Source organism: Mycteria americana, chromosome 8 (genome assembly GCF_035582795.1).
Source record: "Mycteria americana isolate JAX WOST 10 ecotype Jacksonville Zoo and Gardens chromosome 8, USCA_MyAme_1.0, whole genome shotgun sequence".
Classification (NCBI taxonomy): Eukaryota; Metazoa; Chordata; class Aves; order Ciconiiformes; family Ciconiidae; genus Mycteria; species Mycteria americana.
Genome location: NC_134372.1, coordinates 33,311,651 through 33,329,971, shown reverse-complemented (window position 1 = coordinate 33,329,971; position 18,321 = coordinate 33,311,651). Strand labels below are relative to the sequence as shown.

The following is an 18,321-nucleotide window of genomic DNA, read 5'->3' as shown; positions in this document are numbered from 1 at the left end:
TAGGCAGATGTTGGTTGGACAATATTTTCTTTTTTTTGACCTTTTTTCTGGAAAAAAATTAAATGTGAATTTATACTTGGATCTTTATCTGTTGTAGGTATACTTCAGAGGTGTCATCAACAATGTGAAGAGTAAGATCATACTGAAAAACTCTGATGCATTGTGTGCTGTTGTTGAGAAAAGTGGATAATAACAGATTGCTAGCATATATGGTACTCTGCAGTGGTTGTGTGATTCTTCTTGTTTAGACTTACAAGAGCAGTGGAAAGAAATACCGGAGTTCTAAGAAATTCTTAAAACTGAAAAAATGTATTTGAAAATATTTTCCTGTTTCTTCTTGTGGAAAATTATATTGAAGCCTGGAGACTTTTTTATATATTCTAAAAAATCTCTTATGCAAGACTTTCTGCTTTGATATTTTTAAAAAGTAGTCGTTAAAATATTTTCCCTATTCAACCACTTATTAGTTCTTCAAATATATTAATTAGCCAGACTTACTCAACTGTTTTCTCTTCCATAGACATCACATGCAACTGTCTCAGGTGTATGATATCAAGCAAAAATTAAGCTGTGTTGCGGTTGTCTGTGCAAGATTTACTTAAGAACATGCAACTGTGACATGTCTCTCTTTTGCAAAGCTATGATGCCAGTTGTGCTTAAGTATTTCTCCAGACAGTGTGGTCTCCAGACCACTGTATTAGACTCTGGGAAAAATCACTTCTCTTATTTGTACCACAATTCCCTCAGCTGTTAAAATGGGGCAAATGATACATTGGAATGTACTGATAAAATATAAGTAAAGCATAGCTTTATAGAAGAGGGCAAAACAATATTGGTATTCAAAAGAAATCTGAGATTTGATTAGACTTGATCAAGGTCACTCAGTGGGCTTGTGACGTTGCCAAGAGCAGAGCTCAGGTCTCCAGACGTTCTGTCTGTTGACTCCAGCTGCCTTCCAGGTATGGAGAATGGCTGATGAATGTTAATAATGCAAACAGGACAAATGCCAGCAACTGCTCATTTCCATTTATTTTATTAAACCAAAGAAATGTTTGTAAAAAGCACACATTGTTTTGGGAGACAGGAAATGGATGAAATGGATTTATTTATAAAACAGGCTTTTGTCACTCAAATATTGTACAGCAGTGAAGAGTGGAAGTAAAATGTCTGTCTGGAAGCAGGAACCACCTGCTTGCTTAATTTATGTTCTGTTCCTGCATATGTGGTAGTGCCAGAGTTTTCTTCTTCCAAAATAGCTTCACTGATGCAGTGCTATTCACTTTTGCTGGCCTGGCACCTGGAGAGGTGGGATGCGCACTCTGGGGACAGCATGCAAACCCCATGGAGAGTGCACAAGGATTTTAGTTGTCGTTTCTCCAATGACTTCTTACCAAGAGTTAAGGAAAGGCAATAGATAAACAAGACAGATAGGTGTGGTTGAAAATGTTAGCTATTTCCTTTTTGAGCCATTCTTAAAACATTATTCAGAAGAAAAACCAGATGCGGTGGCAGGTGGAGAGCACCCATTTAATTTGTATACATCTCATGAAAAAGCCAGGTCAGATTTAATTCATGAATAGGGGGCTCTGCAGCCACTACTGTATCCCTGCACTGGGCAATGTTAATGGGGAAAGAGATTAATTTTCTCTAACTCCCTGCAGGAAATCTGCCCTACCTGGCTACATGTTTTTAACTGTGGAAGATAAAGTTGCATGTACAGGCAGAGGGAACTCGGTCCTTGCAGGCTGTCATTCCAAGTGGAAGATAGTAGGGTCAGTATGGGAGCAGGAATGCCATTACCTTTTAGTTCAGTAACATGTAACTGCTGAATACTTGCTTTGCTGTAAAAATCAAGTGAAAAAGAGTATGCAGAAGCTGACTTTTGAAATGTGAGTAAATGAAAGCAGAATTCTTTTGGCAGGTCCAACCAAGAGGTTGGCAGGTCTCCCGGAGTACACAGCTAGGAAATCAGAACCGGCCGATTGCCTGTGGAGCTGATGAGCCAGCATGGTCTCACTACAGTCCAGTGCAATAAATAGATAATTTTGTAACTTCTCTAGTGTATAAGGGAAGTAATGCCTGATTCTAAAATAAGACTGTGTTAGTAAGAAACTATGCAATCAACAATAAGCACACAGGTTTGGCAACTTACTGCCTCTAAGTTCTCTTCCATTTCAAGATATCTTCAAGAAATGAAATAGGCTTGTATAAATCAAAATTGCCTCCATCCCAATGCACGTTTCTAAGTTAAATTTTGGAGTTAACTTTATTTGGTCAAGTTTCACAGCTTTTCTGTTCAGTGAGTAATGAAAACCTGAATGAGGAAACTTTACTGGGGAAGTATTGGGTGAGGAAATATGGGCACAGAGGTTAAGTTACTTGTGCAAAGTTCAGATCAAGTCTGTGGCAGAGCTCCAGGGGAAATCCAGGCCCCGTGGGTCCCCATTCATTGCCATCACCACACTAGCTTTCTCTTTCCAAGGATTTTCAATGTCATCTCTGAAGAGATTAATAAATCCGAAGGTCACAGGCTCTGCATTTGTAGGAAGGGAATACATACATGATTTGATTGGGGGAAGTTGAATGTTGGGGGAGATTTTAATTTTGTTCTATTCTAATAGTAATGAAATCACAAACTGATTTTACGAACACTATACTTGACCCTTTGATGACATATGCTGTAGACTTTGCGGATTCATACATGAAGTGGCTTGACTGGAAGTCTCAATGCAGCAGAAATTGAAATCAGCCCTTTGAGTGAGGCAGATGATTATGGTCTTCCTGGGTAGCTCTGAAGACATTGTGGCTGACTGGTTGCCACAGGTGCCCCGCTGAAAAGGCTCTCCATTAAAGAAGTTCAGCATCGGGGAATTATCCAACAGACACATTGTTCGTTCTTCACACCATTCCTGTATTTATTTAGTTCATTTTCCCCCATAATACAAGGAGCCTGATCTCTGCCCTCTGGTGGATAGGGACAAAGTGACCTATTCTAGGACCATTTTGCTGACAAAACTCTGCTAGTACATCATATGGAAAAGCATTCTCAAAAGAAATTTGGCATATACCAACAAAACAGTGGGGGTTTTTGGCACTGTTTTGAATTCTGTAAATTGTTCTCTTGGCCAAATAGCACCTCCTCATATTCCTAATGTACACTGCCATGCCAACAAAAATTGGTTAGCTTTGGATCAGTTAATCCTTCAGAGTTGGAAAGTTATATAGCATTACCACAAGTAAAGGGTAAGTAAGATCTCTTTGATGTGCCGCTTTCCTGGTACTTGTCCTTGCTAGACAGCATGTACTCACGGACCCTCTAATCTTGTAGTCAGCTGTAGGGTGAGGGTCTGTGGACACAATTAGCTACTCACATATAGTCCCACAGGAACCTGAGGAGAATCCAAAGCAGTTGTGCCTGGAACGCTGCACACAATGAGGGGAGGGAGCAAAAGGGGGGAAATTATTTTTCCCTGTTATCTTGTTTTTTCACCACAAACTGCTGCGGAGATAGAGCAGCATGATGGCCATGCTTCCTTTCTGCCTTAACTCCAAGTCGCCTGAGTGTGATGCAGACCCCAGACATGCTTTCTTCTTTGGCACTTTGTTACTGATTCAGACGTGATCCTCTAAGAAGGTGTTAGCTTTGATCCATTTTAACTGTCCTGCAATATGGTATGTTGTGGGAAGATTAATCCTTGAGTCACTTAATTACTTTTAATTCTCTTACTTCTGGTATAACTAGAAAAAATAATAATTCTCAAATAGCAAATAATCCACATATTATGAGTTTAATGCCTAGCTGTTAATAGCTACTTAAAATACTAACTTTCCACCCTAGACACTCCTCTTATTCTGTATTTTTTTCCAAGCCATCCTTCTTGTAACAATGCACAGCAATGTTTTTCAGGTTCAGTGCACTTTCAATTAGCTGATTCTTTTATGTGTTTGGGAGGTAAATTAATACAGTTATTCATAATTTATAGACAGTGTCATTGCAGTGCATGTAGTATCTGTACCTGGAGTACAGGCCTGAAAGTACTCAGTGGACTATGTTCAGCAGAGAATAATGATCCATGCTAGCACGACATGTTAACTACAATATTTATGAGAATCAATCTACCAGATTATTAAAATAAGTGCATGGGAGAGATAATAGAGTTGAGGGAAATTACAGAAGTGGGTAAATAGAGACTTTTTCAGCTCTTAGGAAGCTTTCACAGGAGCGTTAGGGCCAAGACAAGCTTAGTATTTGTATATGTGGGTTGGACCCCTGAAAGAATTAGCTGTAATATAACAGTGCCACCAAGATGTTATTTGCATGGTGTACCAGGCTGTGAAACTAAGCCAACGTCCAATTTACATTAACCTCTGAAAGGCAACAGGGAAGCACATGCTTAACACAGACTGTCTGTTAACCATGTGTCTCACAGCTTGATAATCAGAATTAAATGCTAGCATTATATTAGCCAGATGTTTTCCACAACAGCACCCTTCTGTGGTTCCTTTCCATTATGTATATAGCGCACGTGGTATGAATTTTCTACCCCGGTCAGAGCTGTACTTAAAGATCACCCCAAACAAGAATGTGCCTTCAATGCAAGTCATAAAACTGTATCAGCTACAAAAGGGAAATGAAGCATATTCCCTCATCTCTGATGGAATGATCATCACTTGTATTTTTTTCTCCTACCAAAGTTGATTGTAAACCTTCCCCCCAGGTCCTCCCACCCACAGCAGTTGACTTCAGTGGGAACAGGACCAATCCCATTGTACTCAGAAATGGCACGTGTTGTTTGACCAGGCTTCAGCTGGAGGAGTGAAAAACTACATTCACTGTCCGAAGATGCATCCTTTAGATTACATCGACTGAGAAGATATTTCTCTTCTTGAAAGGAAGTAGTTTCCACATGAGCAAGCAATGCCTCTGATTCTGCAGATTCTTAAATGCTTTATTAATTGTATTTTCCTATTCTGACTTTTTACACAAATAGGCTACGTTCAAAATAAGCAAATCATAAATGATTTTTTGTTGCAAATTTCTTTCCAGAAACCTTAATAAGCTTAGGTGCTCCTCCTATCCATAGAGTAAATATATTCCAACATAAATGTTAATGTCCCTTTTTCTATTAATATAAAGTATGTTAGCCAAACAGGTAATTTCAGTTCTTACCCTTTCAAGAGTTTGTGTTTGGGAAAAGGACCTGACAGCTTTGCTCTTTAATGAAATTGATCCTTGTGTTCATTGTACGTACTCTCGAACCGCAAGTTCTTTCAGGGTAAAAACCCGTATGGGATCTTTTTTTGCCTTCCATTCTTCCAGTTTTTCTTGCAAAGACAGAAAATCCTTACCAAGTTCATATGCCAAAGTGATCATTGTTTCTAATAATGGAATATAATACCTGTGGCTGGTATGCATATGAAGGCGTGATAGAGCTTTTTCTCCATATTCAAAGGCACTTGCTGGGTTTTCCAGGTCCTTGTGGCACACCACGATAGCACAGAGAGTAGGGACAATTGAGACAGGGTTGCCTCTCGTCAGCCTTTCCTGCAGACCAATGACTTCTAAAAGGATTTCCAAAGCTTTGGTGTACTGGCCACCCCGCAGGCAACCATATGCTTCCTGAAGCTCCGGCCTTGTTAAAAAGTCAATAAATTTTTTTGATCTTCGGATATATTTCATAGAATATAGAAGTCTCAGGTAGTCCTTGAAGGCTAATTTTCTCTCATTGATTATTTCTTCTGTGAAGTTCCCCGTTAGAGTTTTTTTGGGAAAGGTCACATCTTCCATTTCTTCACTAAACTCCTCCAGCAGATTTCTGTGCAGTTTCTCAAAATCTGAATAACGCCGTTCAATTACAGACTTGTTGCTGTCAAAACTCCCTGTTTGCAAAATGATGATTTTATACATCTAAACACAATAAAACAGAAAAATAAGCATGAGAAGGATCATTCTAGCTGCAGTGCAGTCAGATTTTTTCTGTTATTGCTTTGAAAAGATTTGTGCTTGTATATTCCACCAGCCAAAACCTTCCTGCACCAATTTTATGTGTGTTATCTTGTATACTCCTATGGCTTACAGCGGTGCTGATAAATTAGTCGCTGCCTGAGATTATGGTGCGTGCCCAGTGTAGGCCTGATCTTTGAAATCTGCAGCCATCAAATTAATAATTCCCACTTTCTGCTGTTTTAGACTTTTGTCACCAGACTTAGCCTTAGCATGTAAATAAGTTGTAGATAAACAATACACTAACAGATCCTACCCTGCAAGGTGCTGGGAATGGTGAACTAGCAGCAGACTGAAGCACGTAAAATCACTTACAAAGCATTTCTGTAGCTGTACTTTGTTTGTAACAGCCATGGCTGCTGCAATCAATCATCTTCAGTGAACTGAATGGATTTCCCAGACTTAATATTGAATGTAATCTATTTTACATTGGTTGTAATACTCAGAAATGTTGTTTGTATCAGACGTTTCTAGGGATTTGGGGGTGTTATTAATGCTGTGAAAGAAGAGGAACTATTTGGCAGTAATATTTGGTGTGTGCAAAAATAAGATGGAGCAACTCCAAAGCCTTTTTTCCCCTCTAAATCATTGTCCTGTTATTCAAACTTACTTGGCATATAAATAATGCAAAAAAATGTGACATTTCTACAAAAATCTGTTTGCTATCCAAAGTCCTTCACTAACAGCTAACAGCAACACTGTCCCACATTAACAGTACTCAAAAGTATATCTTCCTCAGCTCTTAACTAGTCTCAAAATGACTATAATAAATGTGATATTAGAAAAATAGCTGCAAAATAAAATTGTGTTATGTGTTGTACAAATAGATTCTCTTCTGGTCCTGATCCAAGCATAATGATGTTGAGGAAGGGCCAAATCCCTAATGTGCATAAACTAGTGGAGCTCCACTGAGGCCAGCTTAACTGTGTCACCATACACCAGCTAAGGACGTGGACTGTTGACCTTGCTGGCTTTTGGACAATGACCATGTTCACATTCAACTTCACCCTGTACTCATTGAATTATGCAGGAACTGGAGCAATTCTACTCATGCCAGTTGTTTTCTTTGCTGCTGTTGAAGGGTGCAAACCAGTACTAGCACTAGTGTCTGTCTGATTACCTTCCTTGTTTTTCCTTGAAGAGAAATTCTCTCTTTTAATCTCCATAAATGATGAAGATTTTCTTTACAGGTGCTCCTTGAAAGGTTTCTAAATTTGAGCTGACTTCTCTGATCTCTTTTCATTTGTAAGCACTGTGATATTTTCTTATACTTTGTCCTGCTCCCTGCTGAAAAGTGTATATATGCCTGATGCATATCCAAAACAATCATAAGAGCAATTTTTTAAGCTATCATTTTCTCAAGGGCAGCTAAGTGAATAATTTACAAGTACTTGTTTTTTTATTTGTGGAGTGTGCATGAAAAAGGAAAGAAATACCATTTAATTAGACTATCATTCAAATTGGTTAAATTTTGTTGTAATGTAAATATTTTTGCCTAGGCGTGTAACTTATGACTAAGTTTAACTACCTGTATGTACACTGAATGATACTCTTGTTCTTATACAGTTATACTAAAATAATTTTTAACTATTCAACAAGCTGGATACTATTGAGTGTATGCAAGAATGGTAGCACCTAAGTATAGCACGCAACAAGATCTTAGGACAGCCTGCAGAACATTTACCTGCTTCAAATTCTACCAAGCTGCATCACCCAGTATCAGCAACGCTAGTATGATTCTTAGCGTTTTTCATCTACAGGTCTCAGAGGTTGTTGCAAATAAGAAAAACATCCCTACCTGAATTTCACAGGAGTACTGAAAGAGACTTGCTCTAGATCAGTCCTCCTGAAGGCTAGGAGTAGAATCAGAAATAAAAACCATGTGTCAGTACTGTGAATAAAGATACAAAAATCCAACCCATTCTGTTGTTCCTGTCCCTCATACTCATGTTTCACCTTAAAAATATGACAGAAATATCCTATCTAATGGAGCTCTAGGTAGGAAAGGGGAACGATCCCAAGCGATCTAGCTGGAGGATGTCTTAGACTTTGTCAACATCATAGAATTTTGCACTTGTGCTAACATAAATCTCTGATGTGGAAGATACACAAATGCAATGCAGCTGCTACAGCAGGCTAGCTCAGTGGAAGTGTAACTATACCAATATTTTTATATTTGTGTGAATTTCCTTAATGTTGACAAGCCTCTGGGTGTTAAGGATACTCAAGCTACTAATTTACTTGATATCGCTTTTCCACTGCTGCAGATTTTGTGAACTGATTGTCAGAGGGTTTTTTTAGGGGCAGATTCCACCAGTGATGTCCATGTGAGAACAGGTTCTACTTGGTACGATCATGGCTTGCAAAACTTTGCCCTCAGTGAGGCTTTCATGTAGCAAGGCATGCTGTGTGCTGTGCAGACCCCTGTAGAGTGAATAAAAATTAATTATCTTCTTACATACTCATTTCTTAGCTTACCACATATTTAGATAAGTGGTGCTCTACAATTCTGGTTGATGGGATTTCAAAAAGGAGTTTGACTTGTCTGCACTGACGTTTTTCATTCCTCCAATACTCCTGAAGCTCCTTAGTGGTCATCGAAGAGTTGGGACTTAGGGAGGCACTGGAATCTAAAAACAATGTATTTAGTATTTCAGATTAGAACCTTTGCATTTGGAAAGAAAACTCTTATGCATTTATTGTGAAAGGAGAGCCTAGAATTCTGTTGCTGTAACAACAAGACCTAAAGACTGATAAAATAAGTGATGTCACTGCTAATAAAGACAGGTCCAGATTCTTTGAGGAAAGCTATTGTGGTCTGAAATTTTGAAAGACACCAAACTGGTTGCAGAATACGAAGTTATAGAAAAAACACTGACAAGTATTGTATGTCTAGGTTGTAACCTTGGGCACAGTCTGAGCAGGAGGTATGCTTCACCATCCCAGAAGCAGCCCTAAGAAATGGTGATTCAGACTTCTGAATCAGATGTTTCTCAAGGCTTCTTTGTTGCTAAAAGGAGGAGATAGTAAAATGCAGCTGCAAATTCAGACATATATTCAAATACTGACCCTATTCAAATATTGGGTTTGTGCAGTAACAGGTGAAAGCTGAGAAAACATGAATAACCTAACCTTAAAGGAGAAACTTGGATAACCAGCTCAGCCGGAGGGGGAATCCTCACATCCTTTTTTTCTTTTGTAGCTGAACTGATGCCACAGTTCAGCTACAAATATTTTTATACACCTCCCTCTCTCTCTCCCTCCACAGTCACATACACACATATATACAAATGTAGGACAGCTGGTTGAAGAGTTTGCTTACAGGGGAATCTGATGCAGTTTTTCAAAAGGGTGATTTTCTCTGCCTTTGAAATCTACTGACAACAGTTTTCATCAGGTGGCATATAGGCTAGCAAAGTGGATAAAAGAAACAGAATACTTGTATTTCAGTGGGCACTCCAGTCCCAATTTCCTATCAATAATGTCTCTGTCAATACAGTCAGCTGAAGTCAGTCTGCAATGTTTCTAACATTCTGACAACGGAGGTGAATGACCACAAAGGAATGGGAAGATAACAGCTTGATGCAGAAATAGAATTGTAAAGGCACCATAGTACTATTTCAGTGGCCCTGCTTTTACATGTTCTTAATCATTTGGCCATACAGTTTCAATTATCAAGACCTTTGGGGTTTGGCTCAATCTCTACAAAGCATGTATTTCCTAAGAGAGGTGGTGTTTATGACCTCTATGCAGGCTGAAAATCTTGATGAAATTATATATATTTTGGATTATATATAGCATTTTATTTAATAACAGATGACAGCAATCTTAGGCATAGTAAAAGTTCAATGCTGCCTCCTCATAAGGCATGTGAGAGACTACTGCTTGAGATTAGCGTCAATCTTGGTGTCCTTGCTGATAGTGCCAAGAAGTTCAGATTTTTGGGATGTACAGAAAGTTTACTCCCGAGACAGGCCATCTGATGATCACTGTTGTGGTCCCTGGTGTGTAAATTAAATCTGGAACACATTTTAGGTGCAAGGCATTTAAAAGGAAAACTCTGTGTGTGTATATACACACCAGGATGTGCATCTGTTTCGCTATTGCTACATTATTCCTATGAGTTTAATCGAGGCTTATCTTCAGTGGAGTATAGCAGTGTAAATCTGGACAACTGCTGCAATAAATAAAGCAAAGTTTTTTATATAAAAGATTAATGGCATCAATAGCTATATGAAAAATAAAACAAAAGGACAGCATCAACCTTGCAGGTCATCTTTCTGTGGGTTTTCTTTTCTCACTTGACATGAAATTTCAGCTTTGGGTTGATTTTGTTCTTCATCAGTTGGACTTGTGGTAGAAAATGTAGTAATCCTGCTTACAGCTTCCAGCAGCTCCCTTTCTGCTGTGCAGTGTGAATCTTGTTGGTCCATTGCAAGCTATCAGTGAAAGATTACAAAAAAGATGACATTTCTTAGTAGCATACCTTTAGAGGATCCAGTCTGGTCATCTTTTTTATTGACTTACTCATTGTCTATGAACTTATGTGAGGGCAACTGTAGTTTCATAAAAACTAAAGTAATAAATGGAAATATCTACATAGCTACCAGTGGAGAACCATTCCTATTACCATTACCGCTGAAAGTGTTTGGATATCTTTTTGGCAGATTAAAATCAAACATGAAAACCATAAGAAGTTATGTCGAATAAGATTAAGTGGGAAACTCCATTCTTATCTATGAGAATTCTGTCATCAACTTCAGTGGGGGCAGATTTTTTCTCCTTGTATTTTGCCCTCAAGCTTGCAAGTATGAATTCAGATGAACTAAAATCTTGGAGATAATTAGTGTAACTAGCAGACTGGCTCTCTTATAATGCTAGAATTTACTGTTCCGAAGACTCTAAAACTTGCTGTTTGTTCTTAATCACAACCTGTAGGGCAAAATAGGGCGATATCTAAAATGGTATAATACTTTTGTCATATTTCACGGTTTCAAGTTCTCTCCAGAGACTTGTCTCTGTACCGTGAGAACAAAACAACTGAATCTGACAATGGCTAGGTGGAAGGAGAATTGAGTTTTCTAATTATTATACAGAAGCATTCTGCCTTTACTTGTCCTTTTAATCTGTATACTGTCCTTGTAGTAGATCCGTATGTCCGTTCTGCTAGGACTACTATTTTACCACATACTGATAAAATGCCTAACACAATATACTCCTACTCCATAGATCAGATTGACCATTCTGCCACATAAATATTTCGCCAGGATGTTTTTTTTTTAAAAAAAACCTACCTGTTACATCATTGTGTTATACTAGCAGTTGAAAAAGTTCTAAGAGCATCCTATCAACTTTGTCAGGGTGCCGTGTTCTGTTAGTCAGCATGAGAGAAGTATTGCTCACAATTCAGCCAGTGGGTGAAAATCAAATAACATAAAAACCTACTTTTAAAAAAAACAAGTCTCCCTGCTACTAATGTAAAAATAATGCTCAAGCAGTGGTTATTAAGTAATGAGAGGGTTTAGGACAGGGATGTTACTACATGTTATTTTGCCTCCACTTGTCTACCACACAGTTATGCAATGCTGGATACAGAGGTGAGGAAACTCCTTCAGCAGACCTACTGATTTCTGGCAAACTGCGAGGCTATAAAAAGAAAAGCAATTACTTTCCCCACTGGAAATAATGGAAGCGCAAACCACTTTCCTCTAACAGAAACTGTTCCTTTGCCTGGCTTGGATAAGCAAGTACGTACATGTTGTCATCCTCCTTAACAAAAGTGTCATGGAAGCCCTTACTTTTGGACTTCGGACTAGAAGGTGAAAGTTCTCACTGTTCTTCTAGTCCTCCTTAAGATCTGCTTTTTGAACATGAAGACTAGCCATCTACTTATTGTCTAGCTGCTCAGTCTTTTGAAAATCATGACAGTTCATCCCAAGAGCATAAACTTGCAAATAGTTGTTTTCAATGTAAACATAATCTCAAATTTACTAGATTAAATGAGGAATCTGAAAATGGCCGACCAAATTTAAATTACAACTTTTTTCTTGGTTGTGAGTTGGTATAACCTTATAAGCAAAATTGTATTTATAGTCAAGATATATATCTTTATATTTATGTATAACTTTATATACATAAAATATGTATATATGTGTACATATATAAAAATACAACTTTAAAACATGATTTACCAGAAAAACACAACCTACTTGTAAACATAAGAATGCAGAAGTGAATGTTATGATATGCAAGTCCTCTGCCTTGAAAACTATCTGTACTTCACATAAACAGTTTCATTTTCACAGCTAAAAATCATTGTAACCTCTTTTAACTAAGCTACTAGTAAATGCCACTCCAACTGCTTCACTGAGTTGTAACACTAGAAACCGAAGTGCATAGAATACTCACCTGGAAACTGCTGAAGAGCTTTTACTTGTGCTGCATGCGTAGTCTGTATGAAGCCATGAAAAGCCTGCTTCACATTTTCAAAACGCAGAAAAATATGTCTGTGTTTTCTTCTAAGAGGCACATTCTGTGTTTCACAAAAAGGAAGGAAGAAGCCTTGATTAAATCAGACTTCCTCGTCCAATTGGCTCACCGGTTCAGTGCTGACTGATTACGCATGAAATTTCCTATCTGTCTCGAACAGCCCGTGTGCTATCTGCGGGTGAGGCACGGCCTGTTGTCTGCAGTGCAGCTCCAGCAGCAAGGGCAGGTTTGCAAACCCCAGTGTCAGGATTACACGTGCAAACACAAAGTCTGGCACAGGAAAGAGTTCAACAGTGAATACAATTACAAAATCAACGAAAACTTCCTGCATGGATTTCTGAAACCAAAAAAACACACTTAGCAAAAGCGAGCTTAGGAAAAAAGAGCCAAATATGTAAATGTACTTATGTGGAAAAATATGCCCCTTGGACATCTTTAAAATACAGACTTAGCATCCAGTTCAGAAAAGAAAACGCAGATGCTACCACAATAAATAGCCTCACTCTATGTAAACTTGCACTTCTGACAGAAATCCCGATTCCGCACAGTGCTTAAACATATGATTAATTTCAAATATCTGCTTAATTAAAGTTCAAAAAGGAGCATTATCATATCTGACATGACTACTAAACTTGAAATGGGCTTATGTGTGTGCCTAAAATTAATCCTGCGCTTAAATTCTTTGTTGAACTGAGGACAAAGTGAAGAAGAATGACACATTAATCCACATGTCCTTTGGCCCAGATGCTTTCTTTTGCAGTTCACTTTGGAAATTTGCTTTAAAGCTTCAGGATAGCTATTTCTGGGGTAAATAATATGGACGCTATCTTTTTTTAGTAATGGGAGTTTCCCCATTGCCAAAGCTCACTCACTGAAAACCCAAGTGATTTTAATGCAGCACAAATGTGGGACACAAACATCCAAAGGACCACATAGATCCTGCCCCACACATTCCTTTAGAAAAAACAATTTAAAATAATGTAAAACAAGGGCCATAAACTGGCAATGCTTCTCTTCTGCTTTATTTGCAATGTAAAACAATGCCAACTTTAACTTGGACTCAGTCTAAATGTAGAACTTTTGCCAAAATAGCTGTCAGAATGATGAAAAATCACCCCCATGCAGCTACAGCCATACTGGCAAAAGCCTTAGTGTAGATGCCGTTATATTGGCAGAGTCCTTTAGCCAGTTTAGCATGTTCCATGCGGAAAGTTATTTAAGTTATACCAGAAAAGAAATCCGTGCTTGCCAATACAGCTCTAAGGTGTAGCTATACCAGCCAACCCTTTTAAGTGTAGACAAGACATGGGTTTCTGGCTCAAGTCTCATTCCTTTAAAGTTAGATTTATGGGTTTGGTTACAATTGTGAGCAAAAACCAAGGGGGATTTCAGTGCATTTCACTCATGCTGACAGTTCACAGATGTATCTAAGCTTTGAATTCTGAATCTATTAATTTATGTGTTGCCAAAAAGCAATGTATTATTTTGTGATGCTTAGTGCTATTGTCCTGCTCTTGATAAAGCTAAAAGAAAAGAGGAAAGTATATTTTTCAGTATATTAAGTATGACCTCTACTTTCAATTATTTCAGAATCAGGATGTCCTAGTCAAATTAACCTGGATGATTAAAAAAAAAAGTTGAATCTGTTATTATGAGCATGGCTGACTAATATGAAATAATCTACAAATCAAGGGTCTTCTGCAAGAATTCTGCCTGCCTCAGTAGAGCCAGCTGTTACAGTCACAGCTGGCTCCTGAATGGGTTCCTCGTGCCCAGGAACCGTGACATCCACAGTGGGTTTAGCAGGCTGCTCCTTCTCATCCTTCTCCCATGAGCTCGGGTTTGGTCCAGACAGCCCCTGGCCCTTCACTGGGACCCAGTGTAGTTAGTCTGGCAGCATTTTACTTTACATAGACATTTAGTCTACTTGATTAGCACATTCAAAAAAAGTCTACAGTATACACTGATGTTTGCTAGCAGAATGCATAGCTAGTATCTTTCTTTTGATATTCTCAGTTCCACTTCCAACAGTCAAATACTGTGTAAAGGGTTAAGCAGTGAAAAAGGCGAATTTTCACAATGGCAGCATACCATTCTGAGAGATGGGCAAGTGTACTTACACCATCAATTTATCTGACTATTCATAAAACTGTGGTAAATTTTAATGGAAAAGCATGTTCTGTCATAGTGATGGAAAAGGGATCCTCATGCACTGGCTCACTCAGTTTGTATTCTGTGAAAGCACTGACTTTGTCTGGCATACATAAAGAGCACAGTGTTAAAATGCATCTACCAAGGGATATGGAAAAAGAGTGCTCTGCAATAACATAGGAGCAAGGCAAGGTTAAAATTGTAACGCTGCAGCGTTTAAAAGTGGTTGTCATAGGAGTTAGGTCCTCCATACCGATTTAAGATGAAAGGACTCATTTTAGGAAGACTAACCTGAAAGTTTATGTCTAAAACTTGGTAACCAGCCACCAGATGAGCTAGCCTTGTGATGCCATGTTAAGGGTGCCTGTATTGAAAGACTGTGTTTGTGCTTTTGATAGTTAAAGAACCAGAAGGGACTGCTTCAATAGTGTAAAACATCCTGCCTTGATTTCTACCCCAATTTGGGCAGTTCACACTTTCCCAATCAGATAGATTACATAAACCCATACAGACACAATATTTAACCATAGAATACAAAGCTGGTACCAGCTTGAAAAATTGTGAGATAAACTAATGTTATGTACCAACTGCAGTTTACTGCCAGATTTTATTGTCATTTTGCTATAGGCACAGCAAGGTCTTATTCTTGTTAAAGAATGTGTCTGTAATATCCCTATTACAAAATACTCTTCAGATTCTGTCCTAAGAAATACAGCTTCATGCAACCTCATAGAGTCTGTGCAGCTTTTCCCTCTCAGGCCCCAAACTATGTAACTAAACCTTATTTATTTTATCAAATCATTCATTAGAACTGTAGATGAGAAAAAACAAGAGGTGGCAGAAATACCTAACGTATTTACTAAAGTGCCCTTTCATCACATAACTAAATATTTAGAAAGTGCTGTAATGTTGTCTTTGATGCTTCTACAAGAACCTTTCCTCTCTTTTTCTAATGCAGCTGGATAAATACATAAATTTCCATGTTTGAAGTAGCAGAAAAATTCAGCTGTCCTGCATTCTGCACTTTCGGGGTGATGCTGTGATAAATGAATACCATACTCCTATACTGGCACAGCACAAAATTCTGTTCTATGCTATTTATATAATGTTTAATTGTATAGTGTTGTGTCATTTGAAAGTGGAATTTGTTTACGATACTTCATTATTACCAAACATGTCTCTCTCAACAAGAGTGTGGCTTAAAGAAATAATTTGCCGTTTGATGGCAAATATCTTGTGCTGGTGTTACCGACAGGGTTTTCAACATGAAAGAAACATAACTGGCCCATTTTACACTGCCAAAGCCCTGTTACCATTTTACAACTCCTTTATACTTCTAAAGGAGTATGAAGGAGCTTTAGAGTAAACAAGTCTTGGCCTGCCTTTCATCTGTGGGCTGTCAGTGACACACAGCTGTAATGCAAGCCCAGTGGGTCAATAGGATATTAACTCGGGTTCAACTTCACAAGCACTATTCTGTCTGTAGAGCGACAGACTTTCTAAATGGTCTATGTTGGTCATTTTTCCTGCTGAAATCATATAGGGTTAAGTACATAATTACATGGACTAAAGAAATATTTTTAAATCTTTGGTTTTGAGTTATTAGGTATACCACATGTAGTCATTCCTATCTAGTATTTTCATATTTTATTGTTATAATGTGTCTGTCCCCTTTTCTTCTCAGATATAATGGTGGTGTACTTAGGCTAATACTTAGACTCACGTTCCACGTGTAATTTATTTATACCCAAAATGTAAACACAATGAAATTTGGGATAACAGGATTTATAGCAGGCATGCTAATGCATTTTGTAGTAGCATATAGGCAGCTGTACAAAGGGAGGAAAATGCAGCTGCTGTGTATAGACAGCCACCTTGAGGATGAGCAGAGCATAACTTGGGTTTACCGTGTGCCCCTCTGCAAAATGAAGAAATGGAATGCGTGAATCTTAGTATCTTTTCACTACTATTTATTCTTTAAAAATCGACTTTAAATGCAATTTTGCTCTTAAGTGACTAAATAAAATGGTTAGTGTGAGCATTCATTCCATAGATGGAATCTCATCGTCTCCTTAGGAGTTTCCAATGAACTCCTGCTGGCTTCTGCCACTCGGGCTGCGTCCCTCCCCGTGTCGTGCCCTCCTGGCTGCCTACCACAAGCCGTGGTAGTGACCCGCATTGCTTCAGAGCTCAGAAGTGGGCTCGGCCCGCGCTGCACTGGATCTGCTTACCCGCTGTCTCTCTAGATTCTGGAGATCTACAGGGCACAGGATTAACTGGATCAGCCTTTACTTTAGCTAACATTGAACTGCACGTTACTACCTACATTACATAAAAACACGTATTAAAGGAATGTAAAGATGCTAAGAAAATAGGGAAGTGTTTGTATGTCATCATTATTGTAACCACCTTAGGTACATGATCATATGCTATTGTTTTCAAGGATGCTTCTTTGTAGGAAGTCCATTTCTAGCAGTACAAAATTTCAGAAGTGTTTTTAAAATGAAATTTAAAGCACCAGTTTAGACTACTACGTGATTAAAAAAATCTCTAAAAATACATGTTGTCTTCTGGAAATGCTGAATGCACGAATAGAGCCTTTAAACATAACCATCCTGTTGAGCAACTCTTCTATTCCAGAGTTCATTCTCTCATTCATTATTTAAGAAGAGCTCACTATATATAGAACACACTGATGTGTAGTGGATAAAATACAACAGCATTCAGGTGACAGTCACATTCAAAAGTAGGTCGGTTAAAGAGGAGCTACATTTGGATTTTATTAAAGCAAATACCCACTTTTACTTATATTTACTTACATTTCTTGCGAGTAAAAGTATTTCAAAACTGGATATTGAAGCCAGATCGAGTTTGGCATTCATGAGCAGCCTCTAGGTAACTCTACAGCCGCGTGCTTCATGAGGGATACTTGGAATCATCCCCGCGTTTACCAAGCAGTTGAAAACGCTGCCTACCGGGGAAGCAGCGTGTTGGGCAACAGCGCTGCAGAGATCACTCTTGCCATCTTGTCGAGGGAAGACGAGAGGCCAGCTGCGAGCAGTTACTCGTTTTTAACTCGCAGAGGTTTCTGACTGCACACTAGGCTGCTGTAGGCTCCCGAGAAGTCCCATTTTTCCCGACTCCGCCTGTCGCACTTGCAGGGCTGCCGGCTCGCGGGCGGAAGGCAGCGCCACACGGCACCCGCGGCCGCCGGCACCCGCCGCCTGCCGAGCCCCGCGGAACGTCTCCCGATCCGCCAGCCCCGAGCCGTCGGCCGCGGCTCACCCGCCGTGAATCCTAAACCGCTACCGAGAACCCCTCCCCGGGCGCTTCCCCGCCACGCAGGCCCGAGGCGCCGCTGCGCCGCGAGCCAACCGGCGGGACCGCCGCCCGCCGGGGCGAGCGACGCCCGCTCAGGCCACGGAGCTGGACGCACGCGTGCGGCCTTTCCAGAGAGTGCTGGCGAGCACTGGCCCGGCTGTCGGGCAGCGCAGCCTCCCGGCAGGAGCGCGCCCTGAGGGGCCGGACTGGTCGCCCGGCCCCGAGGCGCAGCGGCCGCTCTGCACAGCCCCTGACCGCCGCCCGGGGCCCGCCAGCCCTGCCTCGCCGCCATGGGAGCGCGCGCACGCGCCACCAAATCAGCCCCGCCGTAGCCTCGACGTCCCGCCTTCGGGCTC

At 39.7% G+C, this 18,321-nt stretch overlaps 1 protein-coding gene across 2 annotated transcripts; it reads right to left on the bottom strand.

Moving 5' to 3' along the window:
- Nucleotides 1–1,053: 1,053 nt before the first annotated feature.
- On the bottom strand, nucleotides 1,054–18,242 carry SNX20 (sorting nexin 20). 2 transcript variants are annotated; one of them, XM_075510643.1, is made up of 5 exons: nucleotides 17,464–18,242; nucleotides 12,413–12,536; nucleotides 10,269–10,443; nucleotides 8,483–8,634; nucleotides 1,054–5,908 (listed from the first exon to the last, which is right to left on the bottom strand). In XM_075510643.1, exons 3-5 carry the CDS (start codon nucleotides 10,435–10,437, stop codon nucleotides 5,240–5,242), a joined length of 990 nt encoding a protein of 329 aa, XP_075366758.1. In that variant the 5' UTR covers nucleotides 10,438–10,443; nucleotides 12,413–12,536; nucleotides 17,464–18,242; the 3' UTR covers nucleotides 1,054–5,239. The 2 variants fall into 2 exon arrangements, with proteins under 2 accessions (XP_075366758.1, XP_075366756.1); XM_075510641.1 differs by lacking the exon at nucleotides 17,464–18,242 and having other exon boundaries at nucleotides 12,413–12,588.
- Between the last annotated feature and the right edge of the window lie 79 nt (nucleotides 18,243–18,321).

What these genes read in the sequence shown, in the direction of transcription:
- SNX20 (XM_075510643.1), bottom strand. Translation starts at nt 10,437, where the DNA reads ATGGACCAACAAGATTCACACTGCACAGCAGAAAGGGAGCTGCTGGAA. An exon ending in ACAGAAAGATGACCTGCAAG is followed by an intron (nt 8,635 to 10,268) that starts GTTGATGCTGTC and finishes CATTGTTTTTAG; the next exon opens with ATTCCAGTGCCTCCCTAAGT. An exon ending in ACCACTTATCTAAATATGTG is followed by an intron (nt 5,909 to 8,482) that starts GTAAGCTAAGAA and finishes TATTGTGTTTAG; the next exon opens with ATGTATAAAATCATCATTTT.